Here is a 22340-nt window from a genome sequence, read left to right as displayed (position 1 = left end):
TTAACGAGAAATGTCCCCACAGAGTCGTTTCCTGCGTGTGGTGTGGATGGGTATCCGTAGGTTGGGGACTCCTGTGGTTGCCTTGGCCAGAATGCCCTAATAAGTGGCCCAGTTGTTCCACAGGAAAAAGCCATGTCCTCAGCACAGAGGCTGCCCATGGAGCTACGTGACTTGTCCCCTCTCACAGGGTCCCAGGTAGCCACGGAGTCAGTGCCTGGATGAAGGCATCAGCTGACAGACCTACCTTATCTCTCCTCCTTGGCTCACCTCTCTTTGTCATTCTCATTTCCCAGACGCCTCAGGTGCCCAGCAGCTTTGTCCACACTGAGGATGTGGTGTCGCGCTTTCGCGCAGAGGTAGGTGAAGCGACCCCTGTTTTTCCCTGTGGAAACTGAAAGCAGGAAACATCCGAGCTGAGGAGGTGGGCCAGGGTTGGGCGTGCGATAGCAATGCTGACCCAGACAAATGGGATCAAAGTCAGGAATGAGGTTTGGACAGCTGAGCTCATTCTAGGGGTATAAAGAGGCCCCATCATCATCACTAAAAGCATCTTTAGTGCTTTTGGACCAGCAAGGACACTGAGCTACTATGGAGTGAGTAGAGCCTCCAGTCCTCCGAGACAGTCTAAGTTCACTCAGAAACATCAAGCCTCTGACCTGCCCCACACACCCTGGCCTCTCAGGCAGCACCCACTATTCACTCACAAACTCAGCAGTCATGTCTGCTTGATGTGGAGGTTCTGAATCACTGCCCCTTTTCCAAATCTAAGATGAGCACCCACCCAGAGCTCAGCTTCCCAGTGAGAACCAGCTGTCCAGTGCAGAGCCAGCCACAGGAGACACCAGGTGGAAACTGGGGCTTTGGGAGAGTGTGTCTCCTCTCAGGTGATCTCCTACCTCCTCAGTGCTTCCATATATAACATAGGTGTTCACTTGCTGGGGTCCCCTCCCCCCTGAAACCACCCCTTGCCTTGATAAGCCCTCAGGTGCCAGCTTGGCACTCTGTCGTCTGGTAAAAATGCAGACTCTTGGCTGTTTATATTCATCTAATGAAATGAACCAACCAAGTAGGATGGGCCCACCCATGTAATGTCAACAGACCTCCAGCTTCTCATTCTCAGACTCATGAGGGGCAAAACAAAGCCAGAGTTGTGAAAAGTCTAAAGGAAGCGGTGGAGTAAGACAGACAGCTCCTGGGCCAGCAGGGCTGTTTTTCCAGAGACTTCATTGATCCCAGCCCAGGGCCATGACTCCGCCCTCCCTTTCTTGCCCCTTGTCTTGGACCCACAACATGGGCTACAGCCAACTGAACTTCAAACGGTCATCTCCAAGGCTCCCGTCCCTATAACGCTTTCTGTCAGAGCTGTGCTGGAGGGAGATCCAGGAGAGTGCCCCCACCAACCAAGACCTGTCTGCGGCTCCAGCGACAGAGGCGTTACCAATCTAGCCAGAGTTGCTGGTTGGACCCTGAGAGCTGGGCTCAGCAGCTGCGACTAGGGTATAGTACAATCCTGTTTCTACCCTGGGGACAAAGTAGGTGGCCCAGGTAAGCAGGTCAGTGAAATATACTCGGTTTTGATACAAAGAGCATCCCCAGAGCTGCTGCCTTTGTTCCTCAAATGGCACTGTGGGCTGAATTGTGTACCCAGACAGGCTGCTTTCAAGCCCTGCCCTTGGGATTCCAAAACACAGCCTCATTTTCAAGAGATGGGGTCTGAATAAATGATAAGGCTGAGGAAACCACCAGGAGGCTCTGTTCACAGGGTGACTGAGTCCTTGTGCAAAGAGGACATTGAGGTCGATGTATAGGACAGACAGTGAGGACGTAAGGCAAAGACGAGTATCCACAAGCCAGGGGAGATGGCTCTGAAAGAGAGCAGCCCACTGCATCCCTATCACTGATGTCCAGCATCTAGAACAGAGAAGTTAATTTCTGACGGTGGTCCTCTGCTACGTGTAGACACAATCCTTCTCTAGTGCTTCCAGAGGCCAATGCAGTGTGTCACAAGGTCAAGGGCAGCGAGGTCAAGGGCAGCACTTAACCTTTGGCCTCATTCTCGCTGTCCAGCACAATCTGGAAGGTGTCAGGGGCGAGGGCCAGGCCTGCGTTCACCAGGAGTGCACGCTTCTTCCGGGCACTGTCTTTCATGGTGGCTTTCTTTGCCTGCAGACAGGATGATGGACACAATGTGAGGTAGTCCCTCTCCAGGGACAGCTGAGACTCTTAAGGTAACTTATGGTTCCACACTCAGGCAACAGAACTCCCACAGGTCTTCAGGATGCCAGACAGACCTCGCGTAGCTAAGCCTGGGCCTCATGCGTGGGTGTGCATGGCCACTAAGGGTTTCCCCTTAGTCTCCTCCTTTGCAGGCTGGCCCCACAATGGTTTGGGTCTGCACCTGTTCAATGGCCATGGTGGCTTTGTCCTCAGGACGGTCTGGGGACTGGTACAGCATGGTACACAGCTGTAGCCGTTTGTAAGCGACCTTCACTTTGTCCTCGTAGAGGCCCAGGCTGTCCAGACGCATGGCCTTCTGCAGGTGATCAATGGCGGGCTCCAGCCGGTCCTCGTCCTGGTCGATATACGCCAGCTCCATGTGGACTTGGCAGCGCATCAGGATCATGAGACTAGAGATAACAGCACATGTGAGGAGGCTATGGTGGGCTGCTGGCATGCCTGGGGGCCTTATGTCCAGTCACCAGCAAGAGGCATGGACTGACATAGCTGCCCCAGAGCCCTGCTTTCCAGCCTCCTTCCTGTCTTTTCTAGAAACCTCACAAAGGTAGAGAAAATCCGCAGCGGTTGGTATAGGCCGCTGGAGTTGTGCTCCTGAGCCTTGGGCCCAGGCTGAGAAGAAGCAGAGGAAAGGTTAGTGTAGTGTTCCCTACAGTGACAAGAGCACAAGGGCAGGCTCAGCTTTCCCATGGCCACCCAGATGTCACTGTCGCCCTGCTGTCTACCGTGAAGAACCTCTGTCTCTTGGAACATGCTTGGTGTCGGTGCTGCGGTCCATTGTCTTTACTCTTACAGATACACGGGACGCTTGCCCAGGAGGCTTAGCCACATTCTGGTGGGAACTCAGCCAGGGTTAGAGAAGCCCCTACACCTGAGTAAAAGCTTTGGACAGTGGTGATGGAGGGGGCCACCTTAACCACCACCACAGGACACAGAGCTAACCACCTATGGACTGCTAGGGCATGGGCTTATTGGTTTTTCTACTAAAATGGAGAAAGAAAAGTGATAGTAACATTCCCATGACCTCAGGGGTAATAGAAATACTATGAACCTGTACAGAGAAGCTGAGAGAGTCTGTGGTTAACAGGTGTTGGAGTTCTGCTCCCCAAAGGAGCAGGGATCTGGTGCGCCACGGTGCCTAGTGTGGATGGGGGAAGAGGGGCCCACATGAAATTTGCCAGGAGCAGACAGCAGGAGTCATAAAGAGAAGCCCACAGGGGGCCAGAAATGAAAATCACAACCAACAGATGTAAAACCAGAGTTCTCAACCTGAAAACAAGTCAGAGAGCTGGCCTGAGGCTACAGTTGCTTCTGCTTCCAGAAGACAGTTACCCAGTCACCCACAGCATCTGAAAAGTGATCTAACAAGAGGGCAGCTGTTTCTAGGCACTGATCCTGGAAAGCATGAAATCGAGGTCCCGTGGAAGAAAACTCAGGAAGGAGGTAGCCATGGGCTCCTGAGAGGCAGAGCAGCTGGGCACAGTGTCCTCTGAGCAGACGGTAGGCAGAGCATGGGTTTGCTGAATGGCAGGGATCTCTGTCCCTCTGCCCGCAGCAAGATACAAAGCTCAGCCTGAACAGAGCCTGTGTCGCAGGCAAATTCTCTCTGGGATGGGCATGGGAAACACCTGGTCGCCCAGAGATACGCTAGAGCAAGGTGGACCAGTCAGTGTGATTTTAAGAGCACCAGCCAACATTAAACTGCCCACCAAAACTGAAACAACACTTCTTTTAAAATGGCAACAACCATGGTGGTGCTTTCACAGTACTTGGGAAGCAGAGGCAGGAGGATCATTGCAAACTGGAGGTCAACTCAGAGCTAGTCAGGGCCTCGTTGTCTACTAGCTATGTAGGACTCTGTTTTAAACAAACAAAAATGCAAAGAATCCATAGGATACCATCTGCAATGCTTAACATAGAGTCCATTAGTTGTGCCAGGAGATGGAAGACTCTAACACAGGGTCAGGACGCAGATGGACCAGCTGTTGGGTTTTGCAGATAAATCTTTTAAAGTAGATATCACAATATACAGATCATGAGCCTGCTCACAAAAAAAAAAAAAAAGCAAAACAGTGGGAAAAAGTCGATACCAGACCCAAAATCCATAGTGAGTGAAAGAAGGGCCATTCTAGACTAGTATGATGGCAGAGTGGGCAGCCAGCAAGCTCACAAGCCTGGGAGCAGAAATGGTCTGATCAGAGGAATGGAGATCAAAAAGGTTAAAACACCAAGCAGTGTCCAGGAGCCATGAGGAACACAGCACATTCTGCATGCATATAGCTAGAATCCCAGAAAGAGGAATGTATCTAAAGAAACAATAGCTCATAACTCCCCAAATCTTATAAAAGTGTCATTTAGCATACTGGAATTATATTAAAAATTTTAAAGGCTCTCAGGAATATTATAATCAACATGCTGAAAATATAGGGGGGAACAGTGCACAGAGAGTCACACTGCCCTGGACTGTCCATCAGAGATGGCGGAGGCCGGAAGGAAAACCCCTGCAAGGTGTTTAAAGACCAGTGTGTCTGCCAGCCCTGCATCCAGTAACAAGCAACAGTTTCTGAAACTAAGATGGGGTGGGATCTGTTCAGCGGGGCTGAGGGTATCCATCGGCCATACCCTGTGCTTCAGGATGGGTGCCCCCCCCCCCAGCTGGAGAGCTCTGCTCTTTGGAAGAAGGAGATGTTCCAGGAAGCCGCAAAGATGAGGTGAACAGAAAAGGCTATGGTTTTCCCAGAATTAAAAGATGACCAGCAATGGGCACAGATTAGCTGTGGGGTGGCACCATGGTGGTATAAGGCTGGCATCTCTATGAGTGGAGAGAGGGATCATGGGAACTGAGTGCTTCATACAGGCTCTCTTAGGTAAAGGGAGCCCAGTTATGATCTTGGAGGAGCCCCCCCAATCTCCTAAGAGACACATAAAAGCGAGGAGGCCAACAGAAGGGAGAGGGAATTCTCGACTTTTCAGCTAGCTCCTGGGGACAGAGCAGTGGCAGAATGAAGACAGCCTTCTGGTGAGGGCCCAGGCTGCTCACCTCAAGGCAAGCTCTAGTAGACCAAGCTGTGCAACAGGGGGCACAGGAAGCAGGCATGTCACAGTCTGCATCAAACCACACAGAATGCCAAGCTAGGCACACACTCAGCCTTAATGGAGACTGCATCTACCAGAGCAGAGAGAAGGCGATGGTATCACACCCTGCTAGGACGTGTGGTGCTCCCCTCCCTGAGATCTTTACAACTGGCCAAAAGCAGGATGCAGATCATGAGCCACGTGACCACTCAAGCATGGCGACACAGTGCTCTGGGAACGGGCTCACTCATTTCAGTCCAGACTCGGGGACTGTCTCAGACTGAAGGCCTTCTCAGGATAGTGGCAATCAGACAAGCACACCCTGGACCTGGACGACTTCCCTCATGGTGATGGCAAACATGACAAACAGGTGTATCGACTCCTCTGGAAAGCGATTTTAGAAAGGTACCTTACAAATCAGCACATGAAGTCAGCATGGCCTTGATGTTAAACTGGCAGGGACGTAAGGTCTGAGTAGGCAGGTCACCAAAACGGACAGGCAAATGTCAACAGCACAGAAAAGACTGTTGCCCACCCAGGGAAATAAAAAGGATCTCCTGTTGAATATAAGCGCACGTCCACATCACAGCCGAAGCCAAGGGATGAATCAAGCTAAGTGTTTGTGAGGACATGAAATGGCAGGGGACCTGCAGTGTGCTGCAAGCTAAGGGCGGTGCACTTAGAAGGAGTCTTCGGATTATGATGCTAGGCCATCCACAACATGCCCACAATGGCTACTGAGGTTACATTTCCAAGTCTCCCTCCAGATAATCACCACCGCCCTCCGCTGACAGGTAGACAGGATGAGGACTGTTTATACCATGAGGATTCTTGATCTGTGTTGCCTGGGTGACTGAAAGGCACAAGAGGAGGAAGCCGGGCTCTTGTACCTGTGCGTCCCGCAAGTGATGCCAAGAACAGGGCACTCACACCCTGGACTCTCCCAGTTCTCCCCTACTGAGAGGCCGACCCTAGGGAGAACAGGAGAAATGGTGCCCACCTATCAATCTTTTCCAGGATCTCAGCGATGGTGGTCAGTGGCTTCCGGAGGTAGAACCTCAGGTTGCGCTGCAGCAGGGGCAGGCAGGTGTTCCACTGTGCGGTACACAGCACGTGGATGAGCTTGGAGTCACCCAAACGGATGGCCCGCTGCAGCGTGATGTCCAGTCTCTTGATGATATTCAGCAGTTCCTGTAGGGGGCATATTGAGTGGCTGGCTGAGGGCTGGGAGGCGAGGGTGGGAAACTAGTTATGGTGGCCATCTGGAAAAGCCAGTGCTGGGGATGGCAGTCAGGGTAGGTGGCAGATTAGCAGGGTCATCAGACCAGGGCCCCGGTCCCTCTGAGGATGCCACAGTGATCCTTCCTATTCTGAAGTGGGCACTTTATGAAGGGCTTAGACACAGCTGTGGTTCATCGTGTTTCTTGCACAAGTGGAGTCAGAGCCCACTGTTTCTTATCGCCGTCTCCTCACTAGGGCTGCCTCTTTCATTCACCACCTGAGATGAATCACCCCTGGTTTGTGTTATGGGTCCTTCCCAGAAGAAATGCTCCAGGCTGGGATTTCAGAGCCCGGGGAACACACTCACCATTTCTGAGCCTTCCTCAAGCCCCACACTGATCCTGTTCTCAGTCGTATCCCCCATGGTCCCCGGCTCCCTACATCCAGGCACCTCACTGTCAGGCTGCACCAGTGCTTGCAATGCTAGCCTGACCCCAGGGATCCTGGCTCCAGGGGAACTCTGACTTGGGCTTTACCTCAACGGCTCCTCGAAAGTACATTTTAACTCTACTCTCCAGTCTCAAAGCTTCCAGTTCACACTCCAGGCCTTCGATTTCGAGCAGCTTGCCAGGATCCTGTGGATGCAGGTGGAACTTGGAGCACAAAGACACAAATGGTGGCAATCAAGCCACATTCATCAGCCCTAAAGACCCTTCAAATGCCTTCCACTCCCAGAAGAAACAGGAACCAGAAAACGGACAATCAGAGAGCAGTGCAAAGTCACGGGGACAAAAACCTAATGTGTCTCGAAAGACACAAAGGGAGAGAGACTTCTGAAACCTTTTAACAGGAGGGAGGAAAACCCTCACTGATTTTAGATGGCCTTGAATTTGTCTTTAGTTTTTCGTTTTCTCTTTTCTAAAATGCAGGGTCTCACAGGATAGCCAAGACTCCTGGAACTCACTCTACATAGCTCAGGAAGGCTTTGAACTCACGCCAGCCCTACCTCACCTTCCTGAGTGTTAGGACAATGGAAGTAAATCACCACACCTGGCCTAGATTTTTTCAAACAATGATCATGTAAATGTATTGCATGAGTATGGAAGTCAGAGGGCAGCACGCAAGAGTTAGCTCTCTCCTTTCACAATGTGGATTTTTAAGGATCAAACTCAGGTGCTCAGGCTTGGTGGCAGGCACCTTTTACACACCAAGTCGTCTCCTTAGCCTCTGGTTTAAATTCTTTTGCCTTTTTTATTGAGAACTTCATAAGTGCATACAATGTGGTTGAACCAAACTCACTCCCATGCACTCCCCTCTAACGCCTCTTCCATCAGCACCACCTCTACTCCCTCCAAATTCCGTGTTGACTTAAAAAAAAAAAAAACTACAGAGCCCACTTATTGCTGTCAGCATGTACGTTGGTGTAGAGCCATCTACCAGAGCTTGGGTAACCTCTCGGGGGTGGCATCCCTCCTTCTCTTAGCAGCCATTGATCGCCAATAGTTTCTCAGCTAGGTGTGGAATCTTTCTGACCTCCTCACTGCATGCTGGGATTTGGGTTGGCTTGATCTTCTACGGGTCCTGTGCCTGCTGTCACAGCCACAGTTGGCTCATGTGTGCAACAGCCCATGAGACTCTTTCATTGTGTCTGGCTCTTAGACTCTTTCCACCCTCGCTTCTGCGACAATCCTGAGTTTTGGGAGGTGGGGTACAATACATTTAGGGCTGAGCACGCTGCAATGTTTTGTTTTCTGTATGTTGATCATTTGTGGGACTCTGGGTTCATTTTATACCATACAGAACTTCTCTCACGACTGAGCGATGCGCTGACCTATGAATATGACAGGTCTTCAGGAGTCGGTCTATTGCGATGCCCTTACAGTAGAACAGCAACACTAGGTTCTCTCTGGAGCCTGAAACCTGCCTCGCTTTGGATAACCTTGGATTCTGGGCCATGCTAGCAGTGCCAGACGTGAGTTCTGCCATGTGGAGTGGACACGGCAGTCAGAAAGTGGTTGGTTTTCCCTATAACATTTGTGCCACTATTGTACCATGGGCACGTCTTGTTCGGCTTGAAGTTGCTGATTCACAATCATGCAAGACTAATGGCAACTTTTCTCCCTTGGTAGTGTGTTTAGAATTAGTACTCTGAAAGCCAGAGTTCTGAATAGGAATGAAGCTTCCACATACTGGCTTGACTTCTTTAAATTCTATGTCTAAAGCTTGTGGTATCTTCAGCAATAGGGTCTAAGCCATCAAGTTTTGGAGGGCAGCTAAGAACAAATGTAATGTTGAAGTGGGGAGTCTGTGAGATCCTGGCTTAAATTTTTAAATAACAAACTACCTTACAACATCTATAAAATTTAGCAACTATAATTGAGCAGCAAAAACTCCTGGTTTTGGTATGAGGCGCCCTGCCCTTGTGGATGGGTGTGACAGAAGCCCTGTCCCTGCCATCACTGTGACCACTGCAGAGTTCTTTGAGTGAGCCTTGTGTGAAGACCCCATCGCAGTCTTGAAATCCCACAGCTGGAAGTCTGTTGACTAGACATTAGGATCTTAATGACCATCCTTGTCTTTTGCTTTTACTGTCTCCAGCAAGCAGGCTGATGCCACCCCTAATTGCACTTTCTAGATACCTAACATACCTTAATCCTCCTTCTTCAAGGTTGCCAACTGTAGCATTTGGATCATTATGTCTTCCAGTATCTTTCTCTTCTCTTCTCTTTTTTTCTCTTCTCCTCTCTTCTCTTCTCCTTTCCTTTCCTCTCCTCTCCTCTCCTCTCCTCTTCTCTTCTCTCCTCTCCCCTCTCCTTCTCTTCTCTCCCCTCACTTCCCTTCCCCTTCCCCTCCTCTCCTTTACCCCCTCCTCCTCTCCCTTCCCATCTTGTCTTCTCCCTTCTCTTCTCTCTTCCTCTCCTCTCCCCTCTTCTTTCCCCTCCTTTTCCCTCCCCTTTCCTTTCTCCTCCTCTCCTTCCTTCCCCTCCCTTCTTCTGTCCTCAGAGATTCTCAGCACCTTTCTAAACATCTGGGATAAATTATAATAGAGTTAATAGCACTCGTGCCAACCGATAGTGCTATTTATATCATTTAGTGGTTGATTTTGATTGCTTTTCTCTCTCATTTTTTCATGGGTCATTTTTTCTCCTCTCTTTGCATGTCTGGTAATTTTTATCAGGTCCCACAGACTGTCGATTCTACCTTGTTGGATAATGTAGATTTCTTTAATGTTTGGGTACTTCACAATTCACATAACGTATTTTGATCTGCCTCCCTTTGCCTTACTCCAGCTTTTTCCATATTCCTCTCACTACTCTTTCCTCCTTTCTCTCTCTCTCTCTCTCTCTCTCTCTCTCTCTCTCTCTCTCTCTCTCTTTCTCATGCACTGAGTCTACTTAGTTCTCTAGAATGAGCATGGGTCCAGGATAATCTACTAGAGTTTGAGTTACCTCCTTGGGGATTGCATCCTTGAAGAACACTTACTCTCCTGCCAACAGGTATCAACTGCCAATAATTCCCCAGCTAGAGTGGGACATAGCAACCCCCTCCACCATGGGGACTTTTGTCTGGCTTGACCTTGTTTGTGCAAATAGTCACAGCCATTGTGAGTTTACACCTAAATTTATCTCATCATAACTCAGTTCTTTATTCCTGACCTTAAGTTTTGTTACACACAACCAGAACGCAGCAGAGAAGGGATGGCCCTTCACCACACTTCTGGGCACTCAACCTGAGAATCCAGAGTTTGGTCTCTGGCTGAAGAGGACAGGACCTGTACCCAGGCTGTCTGCAGAGAGCTCTGCTGTCGTCATCTGCAGGTAAACTGCTTCCCCAACATGAGAGCTGCTGCTGAATGTGCTCCTCAGCGCTCAGCTAAGGGGTCAGGGCGGCTTTCCTGTGTGCCTGACGCCCCTGCTCCTGTGACCTGTAGCTGCTCTCTCCCCACTGCACCCCACTACACCCCCTCCCACAGGTTCCTGCCCTAGGCTTCTCCTGAGGTTCCTGAGATGGTTAAATGGCACAGAACTTTCCCTCATTATCTGCTTGCTCTCCAGGGTCTTGAAGCTTGCAGTTTCTTCTATGTTGCTTGGTTTTTAGCTACTTCCGACTCAAAGACAATGTTCTTGCATCTCTGCTGCCTGGGCCACAAGGTAGACTCCGTCATCGTCTCCCTGCAATGCTTCACATGGCAAAAGGCTCGCTTATTTCTGGACAGTCGCATAGAATTGGGTTTTTGCTTTCATTTTTGCCAAAGTGCCAGATGTTTGGGCTCAGGGATTCTTCCTCCTAGGGGTGTCTCTGTACTGAGCCTGGTAGTGGCCTGGTTCTTTGACTCTCAGCCATAGTTTCCTGCAGGCCTGAATCTGGCCATCTTCAGCAAGATGGAGACATTTCCTGAGGAGCTCTTAGGCACCAGCTTCTATAGCAGGAGGTGGGGTGTAGTGGGGAGTAAAGCAGGCATGTCCCCATCTCAGGAAGGCTGCATCCCAGCAGGGAAGGTGGACAATGACCACACAATGCAGCGTGCTTCTCAGGAAGACCCCGGAGACTCCACCGGCAAAGGATGACCTGTCTTCCCTGAACTCACACCAAGGAACATAACAAATGAGAGATATTCTTGGCCAGACTGAGACATCCAATCTCACAAGTGAAGAATGGAGATTTTTCTCACAGGAAGTAAACACAAAGCAAACATCAAACACGATGTAAAAGGTTGGAAAGGGTGGTGGTGGCGCATACCTTTAATCCTAGCACTTGGGAGGCAGAGGCAGGCGGATCTCTGTGAGGTCGAGGCCAGCCTGGTCTACAAGAGCTAGTTCCAGGACAAGCTCCAAAGCTACAGAGAAACCCTGTCTTGAACACCCCCCCCCCCAAAAAAAAGGTAAAAGGTTGGAAAACTTACTGACACAAACATACTATTTTACAGTTGCCTATAGAATCCTTAACTAAAAATGAATTTCTTTCTCTCAAGTATACATGAATAAGAATGACACACTTGGACATATGGAGGTGGAGGCCTCAGACAGAATAGGAGGAGAAGGTTAGAGATACCCAGAGCCAAGGTGCATTAGCACACAGACCACAGCTTCAGTTAGGGAAGGAAGAGCCGGGAAGCCCAGCGGCCTCCTTGGAATGTTAGCTGGGGCCTGCTCCAGCAGGTGGCAGAGAGGTGGATGGGCAGTAGCTGTGGCAGAGGAGATGAGAGGTCTGTGACTGGGCAGTGCTCTGTGGGTAGAGCCCTTGCAGGCCTAGCTGGCGAGCTGGACCTGTCTCCACACCTCTTCCCTCACCAAGAGCAGATGTCATTTTGAGACGTGCCCTGTTAGCACTGCCTCCTTATAGACAAAACCCAGGATTCAGAGAGAGAAGGAAGCCAGTGTTTGGTGAAGAAGGGGCAATGCTGGGTTTGGGTGCTGGTGTCATAGACACCAAGAAAAGGAAAATGGACCACAAAAGACTTTGGTTAAGTGCTGAAAAATAAACCTATCATATGCTCCTTCCACACTCCATGTGTCCCCAGCCTCAACTGCTTTCTCCTCACCCCATTGGAAAATCCTATCCAAGGGTTGCCTGATGATCAAAGTCCAGATGGCATCTTATTTCCTTTTAAAGCAATCCTGTATTGCCACCCCATCTGCACCCCCGTTTTCCCTTTCGCAATGTGAACTGCCCCTGACTGTCTGCTCCAGCCCCGTGGCTTTATTTAGTTGACAAATATCCAAAGATCACCTTTACAGGCCACCAGGACCGAGCAGAGAGCAAGTCCTCAATGGAGATGTCAGGAAGCAGTGGTCAAGACAGGGACCAGGTTATCCAGCCCGCCATCATCCAACCTCATTCCTGAAGGCGACAGCATGTGTAAGAAGAGCACTCTCCACTCTGGAAATGCCTCAGGCAGCTTCGGAAGTTACAGGGGCCACCATCCCAAAGCCTGCTTTCACCACTGTGTGTGTCCTAAATTTCCCTTGGATGGCAATATTGTCATAAGCATAAAAAAAAATTAACAGTGACAGTTCCTTGGTAATCCATGTCACTGAGGAGTCCCTAACTGCTGGTTTAAGCACAGAATTTTTATGGTAGTCCTTCAAGAAATAAGCAAAAATTCATCATGATCTAAATGTCTAGGGGTCAGAGGATCAAGGGGGTACATCACTACTTCTGTGAGCATTACACAGCCCTTCCCTGAACAGCGGTAGCAACACGGGCCAGAGGTAAAAGAGAAGACACAGGGGCAGACCAGCGGACTTGGCCAGTACACTCCTGCAGGCGGCACATGCTGAGAATGGAAGCCTTTCCCACCAACTCTGAGCTACCCCCTGTGGCCACCATTCAGAGCTAATCACTTACTTTGGTTTCAATTTTCTTCAGATCTGAGAGGCAGTCGTTTGTCATTGGCTCATTCTTCAAGGTCAGAGACAGGCGAGCCAGTTCAAAAAGCAGAAGTATTCTGGAAACAAAGAAACAAGCAGGCCCTGGTTCAGCACAGGGCATAAGTGCATGTTGGCAGTGGCAGTGCCAGTCTTGCTCCAGCGTGGCAGTGGCGTGGCAGTGGCGTGGCAGTGGCGTGGCAGTGGCGTGGCAGTGGCGTGGCAGTGGCGTGGCAGGGGCAGGAGCTGAGAGCAAAGTGAGACGTGCCAAGCTACAGCTGTACCTGCTGTGCTGGCCCTGCCCCCACAGCTGTTGCGGGGCCCAAAACTCTCCACAAGGCTACATCAGTCCCCACTGGACACACTGTCCCCACCCAGGGTTTTAGGCTGCGGCCCAGATGCCCTGGCAATACTGGGTCATCGCGAACTCCCTGTACAGGTGCCCACTGAGGCTCTGTCGACGCCCACCTGGTGAGCGCAGTTTGAAAAAAGGCCATGTCGGGGAGAGACACAGCCCAGCTTCTTCCTCCCTGTGACAGGCGTATGGGATGGCGTCAAGACAGTCATTGTCACTAATGTGAGTCTCAGTAGGTGATCTTAAATGTGTATTAAAGTGCAGGGACCTGTGATAGACGAACAATTTTGAAAAAGAACAAATTGGGAGAGACGTGTGCTAGGCCAAGGTCCTTTAGGAGACTGGCCAGAGCTTCCTGACCTTAGCATCCTCGGGCCTTCTGCATCTCAGCATCCTCAGTCCCACCACTGCATCCCTGCTTTCCTCCCACTGGACTCCAGCAACATCCCCGTCCATGACCATCAAGTGTCTCCAGAGACTGGCAGCTATTCTGCAGGAACAGACCCAGTATCTCATTGCCTTTGCTAGAGACACATTCAGGCTGAGTCCCAGTGACTTCGCGTGGTGGCACCACCCTCCCTTTCTTTTGTCTTGAGCTCTTCCAGGTGGGGGCAGCTTTTTACTGCCCACCCTTCTCTCCTCAGGCTCTGCATACTCAAGGCATGGTCCTAGCACTTCTGCCTCTCTGCTTCACCTGTGTTCTGGGCTTGATAGTCAGGCCAAAAAGGAGGAACTCAGGGAAGGGTAAAGAGCTGGTCCCTGGACCATTTTGGCTTTAAACAGATGTTACATTTTCTTCTCTAGTCAGAATTCTAGACACAGAAACCCAAATGAAGATATGGCGGTAGGGCCCCGTAGTGTCAGGAAGCTCCAAGGCTCTCTAGGTTGTGGGGAAGGGTCCTACAGCCATTAAAGGCAGCTCGAGCTGCTTATGATGTATCCTGGGCAAGTCGGGAGCTACACAGCTGCTCCCTAGGAGTGGCAGCGAGTGGTGACTGCACGAAGAACTGGGGGTCGGAAAGAGTTCTGGGGTCCTTCGAGACACATGGGTTCTGGGGGGTCCCTGTGCATTTCAACTAGAGGTTCACACAGAAATGGAGCCTTAGAGAATAGCTTCCCCATAGCTCACTGTAGGGAATGCTGTCGGAAGTATGTTGGTAGAGAAAACGTCAGCCAGGAGGCCAGGGTTAGTGAGTTCCTCTGAGAATCCACACATCCACCCTCAGGTTCCACTAGGCAGCTGAATTCACATGTATAAAAGACCAAAGACAGTACCTGGCCCAGGATTGGTGGGAATGAACGCTAGCTCACACTATTTCTATAGTAAGTAAAACATTTCTGTATATCAAAATTTGAAAAAGCTTAACTGGTCACCTGGATAACTTGGAACTATCACAAAGTTGAAGGGCTTGGATCCTTGGATCTCAGTACAAGAATGTTATCAGTGAGCAGTACAGAGGGGATATAGGCCGTATTTTTAAAGTCAGGTAAAAGAAAGGAAGGGGGGCCAACAAAGAAACCAATACTCATACACGCATAGGTAAGCATCTGGCTTCATCATAGTCAAGCAGTGGAACTTCTACCTTACAGGCTCAGAGGAGTCACCAAGAGATCAGAAAGCAAGCTCCCTGCATGCTTATCTGTGCAGCGCCCTGCAACCCTATTTCTAGGAATTTGCCTTGGAGAACAATGAGCATGTTCTCATAAAGGGACCTCACCATCACCAAACCCCTGGGAGAATACCCTGCCTGACTGCAGGGACCTCACCATCACCAAACCCCTGGGAGAATACCCTGCCTGACTGCAGGGACCTCACCATCACCAAACCCCTGGGAGAATACCCTGCCTGACTGCAGGGACCTCACCATCACCAAACCCCTGGGAGAATACCCTGCCTGACTGCAGGAGTCGATTGCGGTTAAATTTGGAGAATCTGATGACGGAAGCGGCTTTCCTTCCAGGAACAAACACGGCCACACGTTCACTCACTCCTCTCAGAGTGGCTATTAGCCTGACGGGAGGGTCTGGCAGCTGATATGGGGAGTCCGGTACACTCGATCCCTCTCCTCTGGCTCTTACTCAGGCCTTTGGGACCCCAAGTGTGGCCCTTTGCGTGCCCCCCCCCAGGAGTATGTGTCAAGCACTACACAGCTCCTGTATGTAAGTAGAGTCTACCCCAGCCCTGAACCATACATAGCCCCTTCTATAGACAGTTGGTGCTTTCCCTGGCTGTTCTGGTAAGGCAAGCCATCCCCCGTGGAGATACCCTATGGGCCATAAGGAACTAATTGTGCCAGCAGCCATGTGAGCAGGGCAGCTCTCTCCTAGCTTAGCTGCCAGAGAGACCTGAGGGAGGCAGCTAACATCTTGTTGGTAAACGCATGGGAGTCTTGCCCACAGACACAACCAGATAGATACAAATGTGCCCTGTTTTGAGGTCCAGCGAGTGGCCATTTGTCACACAGCCACAGACAGCTAACACGTGCTCTCCATCAGCTTTCTGGGCTCCCACAGCAAAGCCCTACAGGCCAAGTATCGTAAAATGACAGGCACGATTGTCTCCCAGTTCTCAGGCCAGGCCTCAGATCGAGGCGTTCCCCCACGCTACATTGCATCTAGAGACTCAGCAGAGAATCCCTCCTTGTTTCTTCAGGTTGTGGCCGGTACTTGTTGGTACCTTCTGTTCCCATGTGTGTCTCTGGACCTAAATTTCCCTTTCCTTAGAAGGACACCTGTCCTGGGAGCCAGAGCCCACCTTTATTCAGGGTGGCATATCTGAACTCTTGGCTACGAGGGCCTGTTTCCACATCATGTTTGCATCTGATTCCATTCCCATCAAGGGTGCATCCTCTTGTATACAAAACTACACACCACAGCCCAAGTCAGTGGCCAAATGACCAGTGAGGCCAGCCGGTGCTCTGCCTCTGGTAACAGTGGACTTCATATGGAGAGGCTCTGTGGCTTAAACAATTATCATAGTCAAGGGGTCAATGGGTTTCTTCCATCAGAAGTGAACAGAAGTTACTGAGAAAATCATTGAGAATTCAGAAGATAAATTCCCAGAGGAGGAGGTTCGAAAGCCCCAATCATAGGTGAACGCTGAACCCCTCTGGTGATCAGAGACTTGGAAAGCAAAAGCCCACACATGGTGGCAATTATGATCTCATCATCTCAAACAAATGCTGCGCTCACAGGGTGTGACGGACAGCCACTGAGGCGAGAAACAGACTCCTGCCACCTCTGTGAGAGAACACTCCAGATCTTCAACTCTGCTTCACACCACCCACTCTTCATACAGGAGCCAGCCCAGAGCTCCTCCCGACTCCTCCAGGATCCAGAAATGCCAGAGACCTCAGAATTAAGATAGGCTCCCCAGAAAGGCTCAAATCAATGCGTTCTTCTGTGTAGCTACTAAGACGTTTCCGAGGCACGGCGGTGAATTGAAAATGATTGTGCTTAGAAGTTTAAGTTTGATTTTCCGAGGCAGGACATGAAGGCCCACACCCCAAGTGCAGTTCACAGAGGAGATAAATGTCATGATGCTATTGCCAGGGAGGCAGCCCCAAATCCTCCCCTGGCGTGGAGCAGGTAGTTACCTGGGTCTAGTTGCTTGTGTTCGTGTATCTTTTCACTCTCTCTGGTGCGTTCTAAGTGCTGTGTGGTGGCTGTGTGGGTCTGTGTCACACTCTGGTGTGTTCTAAGTGCTGTGTGCTGGCTGTGTGGGTCTGTGTCACACTCTGGTGTGTTCTGAGTGCTGTGTGCTGGCTGTGTGGGTCTGTGTCACACTCTCTGGTGTGTTCTGAGTGCTGTGTGCTGGCTGTGTGGGTCTGTGTCACACTCTGGTGTGTTCTGAGTGCTGTGTGGTGGCTGTGTGGGTCTGTGTCACACTCTGGTGTGTTCTGAGTGCTGGCTGTGTGGGTCTGTGTCACACTCTGGTGTGTTCTGAGTGCTGTGTGGTGGCTGTGTGGGTCTGTGTCACACTCTGGTGTGTTCTGAGTGCTGTGTGCTGGCTGTGTGGGTCTGTGTCACACTCTGGTGTGTTCTGAGTGCTGGCTGTGTGGGTCTGTGTCACACGCTGGTGTGTTCTGAGTGCTGGCTGTGTGGGTCTGTGTCACACTCTGGTGTGTTCTGAGTGCTGGCTGTGTGGGTCTGTGTCACACTCTGGTGTGTTCTGAGTGCTGTGTGCTGGCTGTGTGGGTCTGTGTCACACTCTGGTGTGTTCTGAGTGCTGGCTGTGTGGGTCTGTGTCACACTCTGGTGTGTTCTGAGTGCTGGCTGTGTGGGTCTGTGTCACACTCTGGTGTGTTCTGAGTGCTGGCTGTGTGGGTCTGTGTCACACTCTGGTGTGTTCTGAGTGCTGTGTGGTGGCTGTGTGGGTCTGTGTCACACTCTGGTGTGTTCTGAGTGCTGGCTGTGTGGGTCTGTGTCACACTCTGGTGTGTTCTGAGTGCTGGCTGTGTGGGTCTGTGTCACACTCTGGTGTGTTCTGAGTGCTGGCTGTGTAGGACTGTGTCACACTCTGGTGTGTTCTGAGTGCTGTGTGCTGGCTGTGTGGGTCTGTGTCACACTCTGGTGTGCTCTGAGTGCTGGCTGTGTGGGTCTGTGTCACACTCTGGTGTGTTCTGAGTGCTGGCTGTGTGGGTCTGTGTCACACTCTGGTGTGTTCTGAGTGCTGGCTGTGTGGGTCTGTGTCACACTCTGGTGTGTTCTGAGTGCTGGCTGTGTGGGTCTGTGTCACACTCTGGTGTGTTCTGAGTGCTGTGTGGTGGCTGTGTGGGTCTGTGTCACACTCTGGTGTGTTCTGAGTGCTGGCTGTGTGGGTCTGTGTCACACTCTGGTGTGTTCTGAGTGCTGGCTGTGTGGGTCTGTGTCACACTCTGGTGTGTTCTGAGTGCTGTGTGCTGGCTGTGTGGGTCTGTGTCACACTCTGGTGTGTTCTGTGTGCTGTGTGGTGGCTGTGTGGGTCTGTGTCACACTCTGGTATGTTCTGAGTGCTGGCTGTGTGGGTCTGTGTCACACTCTGGTGTGTTCTGAGTGCTGTGTGGTGGCTGTGTGGGTCTGTGTCACACTCTGGTGTGTTCTGAGTGCTGTGTGCTGGCTGTGTGGGTCTGTGTCACACTCTGGTGTGTTCTGAGTGCTGGCTGTGTGGGTCTGTGTCACACTCTGGTGTGTTCTGAGTGCTGTGTGCTGGCTGTGTGGGTCTGTGTCACACTCTGGTGTGTTCTGAGTGCTGTGTGCTGGCTGTGTGGGTCTGTGTCACACTCTGGTGTGTTCTGAGTGCTGTGTGGTGGCTGTGTGGGTCTGTGTCACACTCTGGTGTGTTCTGAGTGCTGTGTGGTGGCTGTGTGGGTCTGTGTCACACTCTGGTGTGTTCTGAGTGCTGGCTGTGTGGGTCTGTGTCACACTCTGGTGTGTTCTGAGTGCTGGCTGTGTGGGTCTGTGTCACACTCTGGTGTGTTCTGAGTGCTGGCTGTGTGGGTCTGTGTCACACTCTGGTGTGTTCTGAGTGCTGTGTGGTGGCTGTGTGGGTCTGTGTCACACTCTGGTGTGTTCTGAGTGCTGGCTGTGTGGGTCTGTGTCACACTCTGGTGTGTTCTGAGTGCTGGCTGTTTGGGTCTGTGTCACACTCTGGTGTGTTCTGAGTGCTGGCTGTGTGGGTCTGTGTCACACTCTGGTGTGTTCTGAGTGCTGTGTGGTGGCTGTGTGGGTCTGTGTCACACTCTGGTGTGTTCTGAGTCCTGTGTGCTGGCTGTGTGGGTCTGTGTCACACTCTGGTGTGTTCTGAGTGCTGGCTGTGTGGGTCTGTGTCACACTCTGGTGTGTTCTGAGTGTTGGCTGTGTGGGTCTGTGTCACACTCTGGTGTGTTCTGAGTGCTGTGTGCTGGCTGTGTGGGTCTGTGTCACACTCTGGTGTGTTCTGAGTGCTGGCTGTGTGGGTCTGTGTCACACTCTGGTGTGTTCTGAGTGCTGTGTGCTGGCTGTGTGGGTCTGTGTCACACTCTGGTGTGTTCTGAGTGCTGTGTGCTGGCTGTGTGGGTCTGTGTCACACTCTGGTGTGTTCTGAGTGCTGTGTGCTGGCTGTGCGGGTCTGTGTCACACTCTGGTGTGTTCTGAGTGCTGTGTGCTGGCTGTGTGGGTCTGTGTCACACTCTGGTGTGTTCTGAGTGCTGTGTGCTGGCTGTGTGGGTCTGTGTCACACTCTGGTGTGTTCTGAGTGCTGTGTGCTGGCTGTGTGGGTCTGTGTCACACTCTGGTGTGTTCTGAGTGCTGTGTGCTGGCTGTGTGGGTCTGTGTCACACTCTGGTGTGTTCTGAGTGCTGTGTGCTGTCTGTGTGGGTCTGTGTCACACTCTGGTGTGTTCTGAGTGCTGTGTGCTGGCTGTGTGGGTCTGTGTCACACTCTCTGGTGTGTTCTGAGTGCTGGCTGTGTGGGTCTGTGTCACACTCTCTGGTGTGTTCTGAGAGCTGGCTGTGTGGGTCTGTGTCACACTCTCTGGTGTGTTCTGAGTGCTGGCTGTGTGGGTCTGTGTCACACACTGGTGTGTTCTGAGTGCTGGCTGTGTGGGTCTGTGTCACACTCTGGTGTGTTCTGAGTGCTGTGTGCTGGCTGTGTGGGACTGTGTCACACTCTGGTGTGTTCTGAGTGCTGTGTGCTGGCTGTGTGGGTCTGTGTCACACTCTGGTGTGTTCTGAGTGCTGGCTGTGTGGGTCTGTGTCACACTCTGGTGTGTTCTGAGTGCTGTGTGCTGGCTGTGTGGGTCTGTGTCACTCTCTCTGGTGTGTTCTGAGTGCTGTGTGCTGGCTGTGTGGGTCTGTGTCACTCTCTGGTGTGTTCTGAGTGCTGGCTGTGTGGGTCTGTGTCACACTCTGGTGTGTTCTGAGTGCTGTGTGCTGGCTGTGTGGGTCTGTGTCACACTCTGGTGTGTTCTGAGTGCTGTGTGCTGGCTGTGTGGGTCTGTGTCACTCTCTCTGGTGTGGTCTGAGTGCTGTGTGCTGGCTGTGTGGGTCTGTGTCACTCTCTGGTGTGTTCTGAGTGCTGGCTGTGTGGGTCTGTGTCACACTCTGGTGTGTTCTGAGTGCTGTGTGGTGGCTGTGTGGGTCTGTGTCACACTCTGGTGTGTTCTGAGTGCTGGCTGTGTGGGTCTGTGTCACACTCTGGTGTGTTCTGAGTGCTGTGTGCTGGCTGTGTGGGTCTGTGTCACACTCTGGTGTGTTCTGAGTGCTGGCTGTGTGGGTCTGTGTCACACTCTGGTGTGTTCTGAGTGCTGTGTGCTGGCTGTGTGGGTCTGTGTCACACTCTGGTGTGTTCTGTGTGCTGTGTGCTGGCTGTGTGGGTCTGTGTCACACTCTGGTGTGTTCTGAGTGCTGTGTGCTGGCTGTGTGGGTCTGTGTCACACTCTGGTGTGTTCTGAGTGCTGGATGTGTGGGTCTGTGTCACACTCTGGTGTGTTCTGAGTGCTGTGTGCTGGCTGTGTGGGTCTGTGTCACACTCTGGTGTGTTCTGTGTGCTGTGTGCTGGCTGTGTGGGTCTGTGTCACACTCTGGTGTGTTCTGAGTGCTTTGTGCTGGCTGTGTGGGTATGTGTCACACTCTGGTGTGTTCTGAGTGTTGTGTGCTGGCTGTGTGTGTCTGTGTCACACTCTGGTGTGTTCTGAGTGCTGGCTGTGTGGGTCTGTGTCACACTCTGGTGTGTTCTGAGTGCTGGCTGTGTGGGTCTGTGTCACACTCTGGTGTGTTCTGAGTGCTGTGTGCTGGCTGTGTGGGTCTGTGTCACAATCTGTTGTGTTCTGTGTGCTGTGTGCTGGCTGTGTGGGTCTGTGTCACACTCTGGTGTGTTCTGTGTGCTGGCTGTGTGGGTCTGTGTCACACTCTGGTGTGTTCTGAGTGCTGTGTGCTGGCTGTGTGGGTCTGTGTCACACTCTGGTGTGTTCTGTGTGCTGGCTGTGTGGGTCTGTGTCACACTCTGGTGTGTTCTGAGTGCTGTGTGCTGGCTGTGTGGGTCTGTGTCACACTCTAGTGTGTTCTGTGTGCTGGCTGTGTGGGTCTGTGTCACACTCTGGTGTGTTCTGAGTGCTGTGTGCTGGCTGTGTGGGTCTGTGTCACACTCTGGTGTGTTCTGAGTGCTGTGTGCTGTCTGTGTGGGTCTGTGTCACACTCTGGTGTGTTCTGAGTGCTGTGTGCTGGCTGTGTGGGTCTGTGTCACACTCTCTGGTGTGTTCTGAGTGCTGGCTGTGTGGGTCTGTGTCACACTCTCTGGTGTGTTCTGAGAGCTGGCTGTGTGGGTCTGTGTCACACTCTCTGGTGTGTTCTGAGTGCTGGCTGTGTGGGTCTGTGTCACACTCTGGTGTGTTCTGAGTGCTGGCTGTGTGGGTCTGTGTCACACTCTGGTGTGTTCTGAGTGCTGTGTGCTGGCTGTGTGGGACTGTGTCACACTCTGGTGTGTTCTGAGTGCTGTGTGCTGGCTGTGTGGGTCTGTGTCACACTCTGGTGTGTTCTGAGTGCTGGCTGTGTGGGTCTGTGTCACACTCTGGTGTGTTCTGAGTGCTGTGTGCTGGCTGTGTGGGTCTGTGTCACACTCTGGTGTGTTCTGAGTGCTGTGTGCTGGCTGTGTGGGTCTGTGTCACACTCTGGTGTGTTCTGAGTGCTGTGTGCTGGCTGTGTGGGTCTGTGTCACACTCTGGTGTGTTCTGAGTGCTGTGTGCTGGCTGTGTGGGTCTGTGTCACACTCTGGTGTGTTCTGAGTGCTGTGTGCTGGCTGTGTGGGTCTGTGTCACACTCTGGTGTGTTCTGAGTGCTGTGTGCTGGCTGTGTGGGTCTGTGTCACACTCTGGTGTGTTCTGTGTGCTGGCTGTGTGGGTCTGTGTCACACTCTGGTGTGTTCTGAGTGCTGTGTGCTGGCTGTGTGGGTCTGTGTCACACTCTGGTGTGTTCTGAGTGCTGTGTGCTGGCTGTGTGGGTCTGTGTCACACTCTGGTGTGTTCTGAGTGCTGGCTGTGTGGGTCTGTGTCACACTCTGGTGTGTTCTGAGTGCTGAGTGCTGGCTGTGTGGGTCTGTGTCATACTCTGGTGTGTTCTGAGTGCTGTGTG

The 22340-nt window shown here is 51.7% G+C and overlaps 1 protein-coding gene across 1 annotated transcript in view; it reads right to left on the bottom strand.

Annotated features, from left to right (window-relative positions):
* The window catches only part of Cfap46 (cilia and flagella associated protein 46), a 101822-nt gene that overhangs the window by 65938 nt on the left and 13544 nt on the right, over positions 1–22340 (bottom strand). Inside the window, exons 9-14 of the mRNA XM_041666876.1 lie at positions 12880–12979; positions 7068–7166; positions 6311–6501; positions 2399–2627; positions 2043–2163; positions 268–391 (exon numbers count right to left, since the gene is read on the bottom strand). Of these exons, the coding sequence (XP_041522810.1) occupies positions 268–391; positions 2043–2163; positions 2399–2627; positions 6311–6501; positions 7068–7166; positions 12880–12979 (864 nt within the window). The remainder of the gene's footprint in view (positions 1–267; positions 392–2042; positions 2164–2398; positions 2628–6310; positions 6502–7067; positions 7167–12879; positions 12980–22340) is intronic.

Source organism: Microtus oregoni, unplaced genomic scaffold (genome assembly GCF_018167655.1).
Source record: "Microtus oregoni isolate MIOR12 unplaced genomic scaffold, Mior012 000016F_ref0000370, whole genome shotgun sequence".
NCBI lineage: Eukaryota > Metazoa > Chordata > Mammalia > Rodentia > Cricetidae > Microtus > Microtus oregoni.
The sequence above is the reverse complement of the archived record's forward strand: the minus strand, read 5'-3'. Positions and strand labels throughout refer to the sequence as shown.